This window comes from Thermobia domestica, chromosome 16 (assembly GCF_964235325.1).
Source record: "Thermobia domestica chromosome 16, izTheDome1.hap1.1, whole genome shotgun sequence".
NCBI classification, from domain to species: domain Eukaryota; kingdom Metazoa; phylum Arthropoda; class Insecta; order Zygentoma; family Lepismatidae; genus Thermobia; species Thermobia domestica.
Window position 1 is genome coordinate 109,639,808 of NC_137469.1, and position 14,363 is coordinate 109,654,170.

Genomic DNA, 14,363 nt, shown 5'->3' on the forward strand with positions numbered 1-14,363 from the left:
GAACTCACAAATAACTTCACATTCTACATGCGACATAGTGTAATGATCACTTTGGGAAGAAGTGGAAATGAGACAAGTAAGATTTCCATATGGTATGTTGCTCCAACAAAGATAATATTCCACTATAAGAAGTGCTCGTAATATATCCTATTAATGCTACTGATTGCTCCGTGTAGAGATTGTGGCATAATAGTAATTAGTGCTTTACACAAACTTCAACTGATTACGTAGCACAAGAGAAAATGTCTGTAGCCATGGGCGTCCGAGGGATTTTTCGCAGGGGGGGCAAACTTTATAGTTATAGTGTTTTTAACTTTTTAAAATGTATGATTGCCTTTCCCTCTACGACTCACCTTGGGATAGGGGAGGGGTAAAAATCTCGAGAGGAGTTACCCAGGGCAAAATTTGTGTGATATGATCACGATATTCGCATGATGTAACCAGTGGCGTAGCCAGAGGGTGGGTGCGGGGGGTCCGGACCCCCCTAAAATTTCTGAAAGTCTTTAAAATAAAACCTAAAATCGGTATTGAGGCAAAAATTTTCCATCGGACCCCTCCCCCGAAACACCTCGGACCCTTCCCAAAATTAAATCCTGACTACGTCACTGGATGTGACTGAGAAAAAGAACTATTTAGAATGACTGGTCACATGGTTTGAGCTCACTACTTCCTGAGTGTAAAATGAAATTAAATCTTCAGGTTTTACGTCCCATGGTCATGCCGGGCAGACTAAAGGCGACAGTGGTAATGAAAAATAATGAAACAGTGGAATGAAGAAAGTGGGAGGAAATAGAACCCTGAGCAAACCCCCACACATGGTGTTTGTCCGTCACAAAACCCACTTGGCGCGAGCTGCGATTGAACCAGAGACCCCACACACCAGACGCAAACGCTCTACCACTATGACATATGAAGAGTGCGTCATTTATCTCCATTAAATGTTCTAAAAGGTATAAAACTAAACAGTAGAAAAGACACGGCGATATAAGTGCTCAAGGATAGTATCTCAGATGAACGTATCACGCAAAATTAAAAAAAAGCAACATTTTTCAAATCTCGTCGTAAATTTTATATTATAAACAAATACTTCAAAACATACAATTACAATAAAATTCAAATTACTGTGAAATGGTTTGATGTTTCTTACCTTAGCCTCGAAAGAGACACTGAAGTCTTCTTGGAGCCTCTAGCAAAAGCAGTTATTACGCTTGAAACGAAAGTTTCCTTGTCTTCTGCGATCTTGTTTCGATGAACACTCATCATGCAGAGACCATCGAGTCTGTCGTAGCACATCGTAGAGCGCAACCAAGTTTTTACCCGACGTAGTGTACTAATAAATGTCCGTTTTATTGCACAGGTTGTAGCTGGCAACGACAAAGCAATGTTTGCGGCTCTTGAAACAGCAGGGAAGAAAAACTTAAGTGTGTTCCAAAATGTCTATGAAACCCATTTCTTCTTGAGTACTTTCTTGGTCTTGGTCGTACTTATTTCGCCAATAATCGTACCAACACTGCTTCACTCACAAAGTTTTCTAACCCATGGATTTTCGTGATGATTTTTTCGAATCCAAGGCTAGATAAATGTTTCATGCTTTGCGGGTGAGCTGCAGAAGGTTATAACTTACGTCATTCCTATCTGAAAATCGTGTGTAAAGACGAGATGAGGGAATCCAAATAAGGAATATAAATTGCTAACCGGTAATAATCTTCTGGAGATGATGCTTGGTAATATGGTCTGTGTGCTTGCCGAACAGCCTGCCGTGGAATAATTACATCAACATTGACGCTGGCAGCCACCAGGTTCACTCGTTTCATTATATTTTCAAACTGCTGCTCTGCCTCCCGTCTATGCTTCAGAAAAACTTCAATGAGCTCTCTCACATGATCCCTCACTGCATTGATATCAATGAAGACACTTTGAAGGATATTTGCGACCGGCTCCAGAATTCCACTGTACATTGCCACAATCTCCAATGCAAAAATGAAGGCAGGTGTTGTTGCAGCACTCAATACATGATTTGCTCTATTCCTTGTTTTGCAGTTCCCAGTTGCACTTAATTGTTCAAGAGCCTCAATACGACATAGTTTTCAGCAAAAAGACGAATACTTTTGTATTTTGCTGACCACCTAGTATCACATAACATAGGTACTTTTGGAATCAAATTGCGTCGTAAGGTGCTTTCACGGAAGAAATTAATGATTTCTTTTATAGTTCAGCATGCATTTTGTATTTCAATCACATCATTAAGATCATTAACTACAAGATTAAATCTATGAGAAGCACAGTGAAAATACAATGCTCGAGGATACTGCTGTTGAATGATCTTGTTTACGCCATTTATCTTTCCCAACATAACAGAACAGCCATCCAAACCTAAACCTATACACTTGGACATATCTACACCCCGCTTAGATAAATAAGATAGAATGACCTTCGCTACAGCCTCTGCATGAAGTTCACTTAGGGGCACGAAACCAATGAACTCTTCACAAACTTTCATGTTCTTGAGGTCCACAAATCTAATGCCAAGAGACAACTGCTGCGTTCCAGAAATGTCCGCTGTTTCGTCGGCTAAAAGAGAGAAGGCGCAAGAATCACGAACGTCTCTGAGTAGTTATTTTCTTAGTACCTCACCTCCAACCCGTATAATTTCATTTTGCGTACGCACGGAAGTATATTTTGCGTTTGTATTTCCTGTTCGCAAATGGTCGCTAAGAACATCATCACACTCGACTCTAAAATCTAGTAAATCATGAAAAACATAAGAGAAAGAAGAATTCCCTTGCAAAGGGAGGTCGTGAGTTGCACAAAACACAATTGGGAACAATTTCTTTCTGTTGGCTTAGATTTGTTCACGAAGGGCAGAATCAATTTGTTCAATAACACTATTCTGTGTACCTTCCATTGTACTCTTGAAATTCTTCGAGCGTCCTATTGTTTCTTTATGCCACCCAGACAAAACATGATTCTTGCATGCTTCATGCATGTCTTTATATTTAATAAATGGTCTTACAATGAAAGCACCTTGCGTACCTCGCTGAACATTCGGTTTAAACCGAACACAGTGTCGACACAAAGCTCCTTTGACTTTTGCTGAATACACCAGCCAGGAACTATACTGCTCGAGCCACTTAAACAAAAAGAAGGACGCTTTTGTCCCTCCGATAATCACCGCGAAAATCATACGTTGAATTTGGTTGCCACGGTTCGTCTATCATTGTCGTTGTCACTTAACACATTAATAGTATTTGCAAATACTGTCCTATATCGTAAACATTACAGCATATAGGGAAGCCATTTTGGTCTGCGGAAACTGAAGCAGATCCTTCGTTCACCTCAGTGTGCTTATTTACATCTTCACTATGTCTCTTAATAATACTTGTGTCTTTCTCATTATTGCTTTCATTATTACGTTCTAGTGAATCACTGGCTGTTCTTTGAAGTTTCATGTATTTTCTAATATCCCTTTTGAAATTAGCAACTACACGGAATTCAGAACACACACACACTTCCGGCATAACACAATAACTATAAGACTGACGAGAAAACTGAAAACCGAGGGTAGACGGGATAAACAGTAGACGAAAGGTCAAGTCTATTTGCAGAATTTGGGGATGGAAAATGATTTATGATCGGCCTTTCCGTTTGGGAGGGATGAGGTGGATGGGTGTCAACCCTTAATACGTTTTGAAAACATGTTCATAACCCAATGCCTGGCCCGAATGAACAGTTATTTCCTCAGTGAAGTCGACAGCACGAACACATGTGATACAACTGTGTCACATATTTTCTCGAGGCGAGCGGAATGCACCTCTGTTTCAAGCTAAAATGAAAGAAGGAAAAGTAAAGTTATAACATAACTACCAGGCCACTTCCGCATCACAATTACAATTGTTATCGAAGTAAAGCATTTGTCGCTTCCCTCAACAAGGAAGTTAACAGCATATTCTTATCGATGCTGCTTTCTTTTTATAACAAAAACAGCATTCTGCCTTCTTCGAAGTTCCATTCCATCATTCTCAGATTAGGAAAAAAATATGTACGCTTATACTTTAAAAAAAGGAAAGAAAACCCGCCTGAACAAAGGTATTATATTGCTTCAAGCCCAAATATAGAAAATAGTAATGTAGGTAAGGAAAGGGGTCCCACATGACTGAAATCTCTCAGGTAATATAGTAAATATCAAATTTAAAATTAATTTGTGAAAATTTTCTTCAAGTTCGGCTATCAGTGGCGTATTATGGAAAGCTACTGGGGAGCAAGCCCCCCCCCCCCCGAAATGAATGCGTTATTTTGTCGAATTGTACATACAACACAAATGCTTCTTACTGTTTCCCAAGCCCCTTCCCCCGGAACAAGATCTTAAGTGCACCACTGTCGATTATTATAAAAACTCTCTACGAGACAAAGAACATTCTATGATTTTTCTCTTATAAACTTCGCACTTCGCGAAACAAAAAAATAGAGAAAATTATGGAGTTTGAGAATTAAATTTAGGAAATGAATAGAGGGAAGGAAAACGAAATGTCGCTTTTTGGTCGAAATTGATATCAATGTGTAGGCCTTGAGGTGCAGAATCTATTGAGCTATTGTAAAAGAAAATAAACCACTTTTTTTTTTTTTTTTTTCCTGCTATACATTAAGTAGCCTGCAGTTTCAAAATGTAACAGTCAATTTGCTCAGATCGAAGAAAAAATTACATTTCGCCTTTCTTTCCTGTAGCCTCAAATATTATTGCTCGGGTCGGAAAACTTCATACGCCAAATTCCAAGGGATGCACGGCCCCCTTGCCCTCCTGCGGATGTCCATGTCTGTAGCGACTTAATGCTGTTATTAAAAATCTTCCATCCTTCGCGTTTTCTTACTTTACAAACGAATATTCAATGCAAACTCACTGTTCCAATAATCTGTTCTATTAAAATATAGAAAACTGCGTAATTAGGATCTCGAGTAACTATAACTAGTTACTTCTACATAGTATCAGTATGCACCAATTTGTGAACTAGAAGCGTTCTCTGCGTTGGGTTTGGGTTGGTTTGATAGAAGGGTAATTCCTAGACAATTTATGAAATGTTATTAATAAAGTAGACGGATGCTAATGTAGGACGATTGCACTGGGTTAACTTATACAGTCTCGGCAATGTTAGTCTAGATAATTATCCGGTCTTTCTTAGATAATTATCCGGTCTTTCTTGAGATAAAAGCGTATTCGCGTAGTCTAAAATCAACATATTTCCAATAAACTTTAATGTAAAATGAAATAAAATTATTGTAGGTTCATGTGTTCTTAAATAAAACGTATTTGGCAATGATGAATGAAGTTATCATTCGCTTCACACGTTTCACACCATCAAAAGCGTTATTGTTTCTTTTCTAGGCCGGCTGAGAACAATAAGTCGGCGAAATACCTGTATCGTTTACAGACAGAAATTAAATTCACTCTTCTTTATGTTCTTGTATTTTTAGTCTTTCGTAGCAAACAAAATTATATTAAAGAAAAGAATATTTACTGAAGTGTCTTGTACACTTACGGTAAAAAGTAATTTAGAGTCAAGAATTGGTTATAAATTTCTTCGAATTTCCCTAACTTTTTCCGGACTTCTCCAATTCCTTGACACTTTCAACTTTCCAGTTTTTGTCGGCATGCTGAGAATCACTTTCAATGCAATTTCAATTACAATTTCAATGCTCTTTCATCGGGAATCGAACCCAAGACCCATACACCAAAGGTGCACGTGTGCCACCACTAGACCAGCGAATAGGGCAATGAGCAAATGTTATACTACGTGCACTACACTTCTTTTCGAACAACAAAGTCCCATCCCACTGATTGTTTTCTCCATATTTTCTACAAAGAATCTCAAAGTGTTCCAAGATAACTCAGCTGAGCCTAAATCACGTCTTGCACTTCTATATCATCTATTAATTTTCAATCAATCGTATTTAATTTTCTTCATATTCGAAACAGAGAAATACAAAGATGCACACAAAGTAAAAGAGAACAAGAAGCAATCAATTACGCCTGTCTAAAAAATCGAACAAGAAAATAGTTTTACTCTATGATTTAACTACATTTCTAGCAGTATTATTCTAAAATTCGAAAGAGTATAATATTCACTTTTTATTGCACAAATATTCTACTACGACAGAGTACTCATTTTTCGTTTCTCCTGATTTCTACTTTTTACTATTAACCTTTCGTAAGTGTGGCACGGTCTCAGATTTCGGCGTTCATTTGTTGTTTACCGTATTTGCGCGAATATAGGCCGCAGTTTTTTCCTAAATTTTGGCTTGAAAAATCATGGTGCCGCCTATAATCGAGATTTTTTCCCCTCAGATCATAATTTTTCTGTTTCAAAATGACATGTACACGTATCTTCTGGGTTGAAATTAATACCGTTCAGGGTTAGCAAAAGCCATGGTTTATTGAAAAAACCAAAACACCCGATTTATTTTGGTTTTAACTAGGTTTTTTTGGTTTAAATAATTTGCACTATGTATTTATATTACATATGGGCAGAAATGAGTTTGTTTCGCCTTGCTGTTATTGTGCAACAACCGGGTTATGCTGCAAGAGGTCACATTAAGCTTCAAGCGGTACCCAAACCACTTCTCGGTTTACATCCGAGAGAAATTGTCCTCCATTTGAATTCGAAACCGGGACTAAATAGCCAAAAATATGATACGTCTGCCGACTCACTCACGAAGGACTCCTGATAAAAAATACGTTGTAGGCCTACTGATCTTTACATACTTGTTAATATAATTGTCAAGAGTCATTTCAGAACGACAAAAAGATAAACAGTTGCACTAGTGAAACCATTATACAGAATCATATGGATAATTTCAAAATACTGCAGAGTACAGAAGAACTAATTTAGTCCAAGTTAGTTCACTACGACTTTTATTATCCAAGTTAAAGAAATACGACGACTTAACTTGCATATCAGTAAGAAAAGTGAATAAAGATACGAATTATTTGATTCCACTTTGGCTCTGACCCATTTATACATAAATAGATATCAAAGACACTTGTGATTTCAATAAATGTCTCTCGTGGGGTTTGTGATTCCCCCTTCTCCCCCCAAAAAGTACGGCATTTCGATGTATTTTATCAATAGTAAACATTATTAAAACGAAACAATACTTAAAATTTTTCTTTGTTTGCAATTGCATAACAATAATAATAAAAAACTACAAAAGAAAATCACAAAAGAAACATTCATAAACTCATAAAGAAAACAAAAGTTGCTAGTTGCTTTTGTGATATAACCTATTTGAGTAACGAATAGGGGAATTAGGGCTGAATATAATACGAATAATATACGGGAGTGAAACGTGATAACCACAACAAGTGTGTGTTCATCAAGATTTTATGAACTTACACTTTTACGAACATTTTTCGGTTGTTGGTTTAAACCAGCCAACCCTGATACCGTTACAAGCTTCTTTTGTAAACAATCAAAGACTTAAGAAGAAAACAGTAGAAAAACTTACCTTGTTCGCAAAAATGGGTACCACCTTCATTGGGTACCAGTAATATCTCACACTAGCACAAAAATCACTTTTACACCTAATACTTTTATTAACGTATCTTTGTTATACAGTATATATATATATATATATATATATATATATATATATATATATATATATATATATATATATATATATATATATATATATATATAAGTATATTTATATGCAATACCTGTTCTTGGAAAAAGAAAAGCAACTTTGTTTCGCAAAATTGCGTCAGCGTGTTTGTACCCACCCAAATCAAGTGCAGTCACTCCCCACCATCTCACAATCACCAGTATCTGATTATTTACTCTCGCTAGACGATCCAGAACTATCACAAAGGAGGTCATTTTCAGTCCCATCAAGATAATTGGAAATTCCACTTTTGAAATTTTTCATGACAAGTTCTTCCAATATTGACCGCCAAGTAGCCAAAGTCCAACGACACACTTCTGACATAGACGCACGTTGCAAACGGCCCCCTGGTATGGAAGTTCTTTGTTCATGATGTAATTTCTATAGAATTATCTTGCACTAGCTTTGAATGGATGACTGATACACACATCCAAAGCTGTAATACACAAATTTCTCGTAAATTTAGTAGTGCGGCCTATATTCGCGCAAATACAGTATTTATTTTTTTTTCCGCAACAGGTAGCGGGAGTTGAACCTCTTAGTACCTTTCTCTCCGACAAGGTGCCTCAATGTTATGCGTGTGTCAATGAGTTCCTCATTATCGTTAAGACTGGAAGTCAGTATATGGTTTCTACTTTGTCATATTACGTCTATTTGGTCATATTTCTAGTTGAAATATTCACAGGTTCTGTGGAACGAAAATTAAAAATATTTCTATATAATGTTTCTATAGAATGTAAATCATAAGAGGAATGTGACAAAATATATATTTTTTTTAAATATTAGTTTCATTGTAATTATTTTGTATCTTCTACCATTATCCAAAATTTGATGTTTTTCGGTGTATATTTCATTTACGGCACAAAAAGTATTTTGACAATCGATAACTGAAATGATCATAGTTGTATATTGATAAAGGTGATGGTAATATAGTACAACTATATTTAGCTTTAATAATGAGAAAGAATTCATAGGAACACAGAAGAAAACTCGGTCTCAGACCAGCCACACGAAAGATGTTCCAAAAATTCACACCTACGAAGGGTTAACCTGTTTAGACTAAAAATAAATGCGATTAATCGAAAATTAATGAATTGAAGTACGGAAAGCGACTAAATCAGGTGCTGCTACGTTTGATATTGTTGCTTTACTACGATTTGATAACCAAATCATATAGTAGTTTTTAAAAATTTAAAATATCGAGGTTATCTTGAATTATGATCATAACCAGTGGCAATACCTTATAAAGGATCCATTCATAATATTCGATCAAGAAATAAAATTCTTTACACAATGTTCCAGAATTAGTTCAGTGCAATTAGATCAAAAAAAAAAAAAAAGCAAAACCCGGACATTTAAAAAAACAAGCCGAAATCTTTTTTGAAATGATCATGATACTCTATACAGTAACCCAGAGGAAGTCCAAAAAAATCCCGCGTCGGGTTTAGTCACTATGACCAGCATATTGGGTAGCCTATTTCCAATGCCAAAGTTTTTGTGAAAATCATAGCATACACTAACTGACTATAATACAGGTTGTAAACACAGTAGAGACACAAACTATACCTCGTTAAAAAAATAATTAATTAGTAGTTTTTATTGTGTGAAAGTTGAAGAAATTAACATTTTGCCGAAAGGGAAAAAAAAAGGAAAATTCTACAAAATTTCTGAGAACAACAGTGAAAAACTGAGTTTTTGGATTTTTATTACAACATTGTAGGGAGAAGAAACATAAAATATGTACAAAATTGTTGGCTACACCTTTCTTAGTAAAACATTAAAAATACACAATATAATATTTTCTAAAAGCTGGGATTTTGAAGATTCATATAATGCATTAAATTCTTTCTTGATTCACATTGTGATTTTCACCTCTGCATCCACAAGTTTTGAGTGAAGTTATCAGTGGGTAGGTATTTGCAGAGACTTCAATAACCTTTGCAAACTTAAATATTAGCTTGTTTAGAGAAATGAAGAACAGGAAATTTTAATATACACGTATATAGCCCTTGCATGCATGAATAGTTTGTAGAAATTAACATGTATCCGCAAGCATTGGTTAATTCTTCTTTAGTCAGAAATCCAATTCCCAGGTTGAGAGTTTTTCTAGTGGTTGTAATATTGATTAAATTTTTAAATAGCGCATACTTATTCATCCCCTTAGTCATCATCATCCTATGGAAGGCAATGGCAAACCACATGGGTTACTTTGCCCTAGGAACCTTCGGGTCAAAGATCTGCATTCAAGCAGAACACTAGATGATCATTATCATCAATTCAGCTAATGATCCTGTAAAACTAAGTTTATTTTACTAAAACAAGAACTCCCGAAGTTTGTAAAACAAAGCTACTTCATAGTTACACAAAGTGAAAAGTTTTCGTGCAGAATTTGGAATGACCTCACAACTGAATAGACTTTGATGAGAGTTATGAAAAGTAGTGGTAGCCTTACGTGGAGCCGAGGAATTTTGCTTCAACTATTACTACATGAGTTCATTCCATGCCTGCATATTCAAGAATAGTGGAAGCTGTGGAGAAATCCACTGCTATTCCCCCGCCTCCTCCAAACAACATGTTGACTTGCGAGAGTCTCATCAAACTCGTGCGCCGAAGATATGTCTGCTTCATCAACCGGCTCCGAGAACATAAACCATTTGAGAGATTACTAAAACCATCTACTGATTTGCTAGCAGATGAAAATGTAAATTGTGATAAAGCATTAGAAGTTAGACTTACTGTGATGAAGATTGAGAAATTCATCGGAAACGTAAGTCAAGTGTGAAGTCTTTGGGCAGCTTAACAAGATCAGTAACTGTGCGTAATGAAGCAATGTGTGTAAACCCAAACAAGCTTTCGCACTCCATGGTATGCATAGTTAGCTCCGAAGAACAGTTGTCTGAGATCTTCAAATATGAATTATCTGCGTATCCTCTCTCCTTATTTTATGAAGAAGGTCTAATGAGAAAAGGTACAAAATCATCGACAATATCCATTTTGTCCTGAACTTCGCCCCAGAAAACAAGTGGTGCCGCAAAACAGTGTATCCTACATAGTTGATAGTGGGCATGTCTTGCATCGTGTTGTACTGCAGTGTCCAGACACGTTCAAAGAAATGTCAGTAATATACTGCAGGCGTTGTTACACATTACGGAAAAAGTCTCGTCGTTTTTGATGGAAATAACGAATGAATAAGGACAAAAGATGAGGAGCATCTGCGACGTGCAGGAAAGACTTGCCACGTAGATATAGAATTAGAAGATAATATTATTGTTGTTGAAGAGCAGACTGGATTTCTCCTATATCACAGCAACAAAATGAGATTCAGCCATCTTTGGAGTAAGCATCTCCACAAATCAGGATACAAGGTATTCCAGGCCAAGGTAGATGATATGCAGATTGCAACCATAGCTATTATAGAGGCCAAGAAAGGCCTCAGAGTTATTTTGATTGGCGAAGACAAAGATTTATTAGTTCTAGTTGCCCTTGCTCCACCAGACACATCTTTAAAAATGATGATGCCAGTCCAGTGAAGATTTGCCCAGACAAGATTCACCATATTGGAACTATTCAAGATGATATAGGTGATGTGAAGGAATTTCTTCTAATTGTACACGGCTTCACAGGATGCGATTCAGTTTCGTCAATTTATCGAAAAGGCAAAATCTCTGCTTAGAAAAAGTTCGAGTAATAAGGAACCTAGAGAGAAACTAAGTATTTTCAATAATTCTCGAGTGTCAGCTGAAGCTGTGGCTTAAGCTGGTGAATCTTTCTTTCTGTCACTGTATGAGTCAAAAGATATCGGGAACTTGGACATTTTTTGTCACCAACTATATGAGAAGACAATTGCCAAACAGCTTATACATTTGCGGTTTAACTTAGCTGTACTTCCTCCTACAACAGGAGCCGCTCGTGATCATTCACTCCGAGTCTTTTGTCAAATGCAGCAATGGCGTGGTGTTAACATGGACACTTTTTAGGCTAGGGTTTGAATCAATAGTTATCTATGTCCCATACCAACTTCGAAGTCCGCTGCTCCTGAAAACTTACTACATCTTACCTCATATTCCCTACACCGACGACTGTGAATGAAGTTCTGAGTGCTGGAGAGGTATGTTAAAACGCTTAATCATGTATATGTACTTCGTATGGCATGGACGTACCAACTGAAACATAAAAGATGAAGTGGAAATGGATGGAGATTTGCTAGTTCCCGAAAAGGATATCGAAGAAGAGACATTCCAAGATGCCAAATATCCTTGTCTGGAATAGATTCAAGTAAACGTAAGTTACTTTCAAATCAAAATTATCTAAGTTTGAAACCTTTACATAATAAAGAATTGCTTTTTATGTCTTTTCCTACTTGAAACATTACGAATTTTTATACGTTACTAAACATGATTTTTTTCAACAATTTTATACACGTCAAGTTCTTCCGACTGATCTGGCTTGCTAAGAATAAAGCATTTTTTCAAAAATCCCTCAAATTATTGGATTTTTCCCTTTTTCCCTTCCACAAAAGTTAACATCGGGTTTTGTAAGAGATATTGCAGCTTTACCAAATGCCTATCCATTGATAACTTCAGTCAAAAATTGTGGATACACAGGTGAAAATATTACAATATTTAGACAAGAGGGGAATTTGACGTGAATCTAAGTTTAAAATCCCAGCTTTAGAAGGCAATTATGCTGTGTATTTTTAATTTTTTACTGAGAAAGGTTTAGCCAACAATTTTGGACATATTTTTTGTTTCTTCTCGCTACAATACTGTATTATAATACGGATCCAAAAACAAAATTTTTCACTGGGAATTTTTTGGGACTTTCTCTGAGTTACTGTATAGAGTATTATGATCATTTTAGAAAAGGTTTCGTCCTGGAGAGTGAAACTGGGGTATCATAACTGCAAATAAAATGAAGATGCAAACGTGAGTGGAATGAACAAAAGTTAAGATTCGCGAAGAAACCCACGGCCACAACCACAAACTCGCATGTCCTGTGATCTAACCCTTAGAAATATACAGTTTTACTGCTGACAATTTGTACTGTGACCCTCCCACCTTGAAAATACTTTCTCTGCATTACCAATACCGAGGAAGACTTCTTACTGAAATACACAGCAGAGATTTCTATGCAATGGCGATATGATTAACATCATGTCCGTTTTGCCTTTTTTCCTCAAGTCAAAGTTAGTACAAATCACTTTTCGAAAATTTCAATTTGTGTTGGACCCGTAGCTTGATAGTATCACTCGTCGCAAATTGTTATTGTACTATTTAAAAATTATAAAAGCACACAATGCATCTTAAAAAGTTAACACACAAGTAAAAAGTATCCTACCTATTAATTCCATGAGGTTTCAATGTTACAGTTGTTGATTGCTGAAACGACGAATCGTCAAACATCTGCTGTTCTGGAAGTACAGCAAAAGTCACACGTTTCTGCGGTTTAATAGGACTAGAAGGCTGATGGCGAGAAGCCTTTAAAAAAATAAATAAAAAAATAAAGTAATAATAATAATAATAATAATAATAATAATAATAATATAATTAGTGTGTGTGTCATTGTGAGGAATACGTATGCCATAATAATAAAAAAAAATGACTATACCACCCTTGTTTCTGCATATAGTGGAGATATTGCTATTATTTTTGACCCCCCTCCACAGCTTTTTAAACCCTCAATTCGATGATATAGATATTTTTCGTTATTTTGAGTTGGCATCCCTATTTTTTATGGAGCCATTTTCTCAATGTTTTGGGTAGTATATATATATATATATATATATATATATATATATATATATATATATATATATAGGATGTTTCAAAACAACGCCGATGTTTGGGAGATGATTCCCTGACACCAAGATAAGACGAAAAGTATAGACCAACCTGGGTGCACAAATGCTTCCCTTCGGAGTTATAGGCTGCCGAAAACATGAGAAAAATCAACTTTAAAAGGTCCACAGCTCCAAAACTATGAGACCTACCGTAGTCGGATCAAGACTTCGCTTAGGAACTAATATGTGCACTATTCAAAAATACATGTTTCAGAATCCTAAGGTACTCAAACAACAATTTTTATAGAAGCAGTTTGGTTACCAGCATATAATTTCAAGTACTCACCAAGTACCTCAATAAAAATTGTTGTGGAAGTACCGCACGATTCCGAAACATGGATATTTGGATAGGGCACATAGTAGTTCCTAAGTGAAGTCTTGATCCGACCACGGTAGGTCTCATTATTGAAGCTATGGACCTTTCAAGTTCATTTTTTCATGTTTTCGGCACCCTATAACTCCGAAAGGAAGCATTTGTGCACCCAGATGGGTTTATAATTTTTGTCTTATCTTGGTGTCAGGAATCACCCTCCAAACGTTGTCGTTGTTTTGAAACACCCTGTATATATATATATATATATATATATATATATATATATATATATATATATATATATATATATATATATATATAGGGCTAAAGCAGAATATTTTATTTTGAAGTGCGCATTGGTTTTATTTGATTGCTTTTTGTGCGACATATATACAGGTACAGTGCGAGAGACACTGTACCTGTATATATGTCACCACCACAGTGTGAGACAATGGTGGTCACGGGTTCAATTTCGCAGGTGAAACTTATATTGTTTGATTCAATTGTGCGCTATTTTCTTTCAAGCCAATTATGGGAAGGATATTTTTAGATTTT

General features: G+C 36.1%; 1 protein-coding gene across 2 annotated transcripts in view; it reads right to left on the reverse strand.

Moving 5' to 3' along the window:
* Nup35 (nucleoporin 35) overlaps positions 1-14,363 on the reverse strand; it is a 71,236-nt gene that overhangs the window by 25,324 nt on the left and 31,549 nt on the right. For both annotated transcript variants that reach the window (XM_081742947.1, XM_081742948.1), the window contains exon 3: positions 12,994-13,133. In XM_081742947.1, the coding sequence (XP_081599073.1) occupies positions 12,994-13,133 (140 nt within the window). The remainder of the gene's footprint in view (positions 1-12,993; positions 13,134-14,363) is intronic.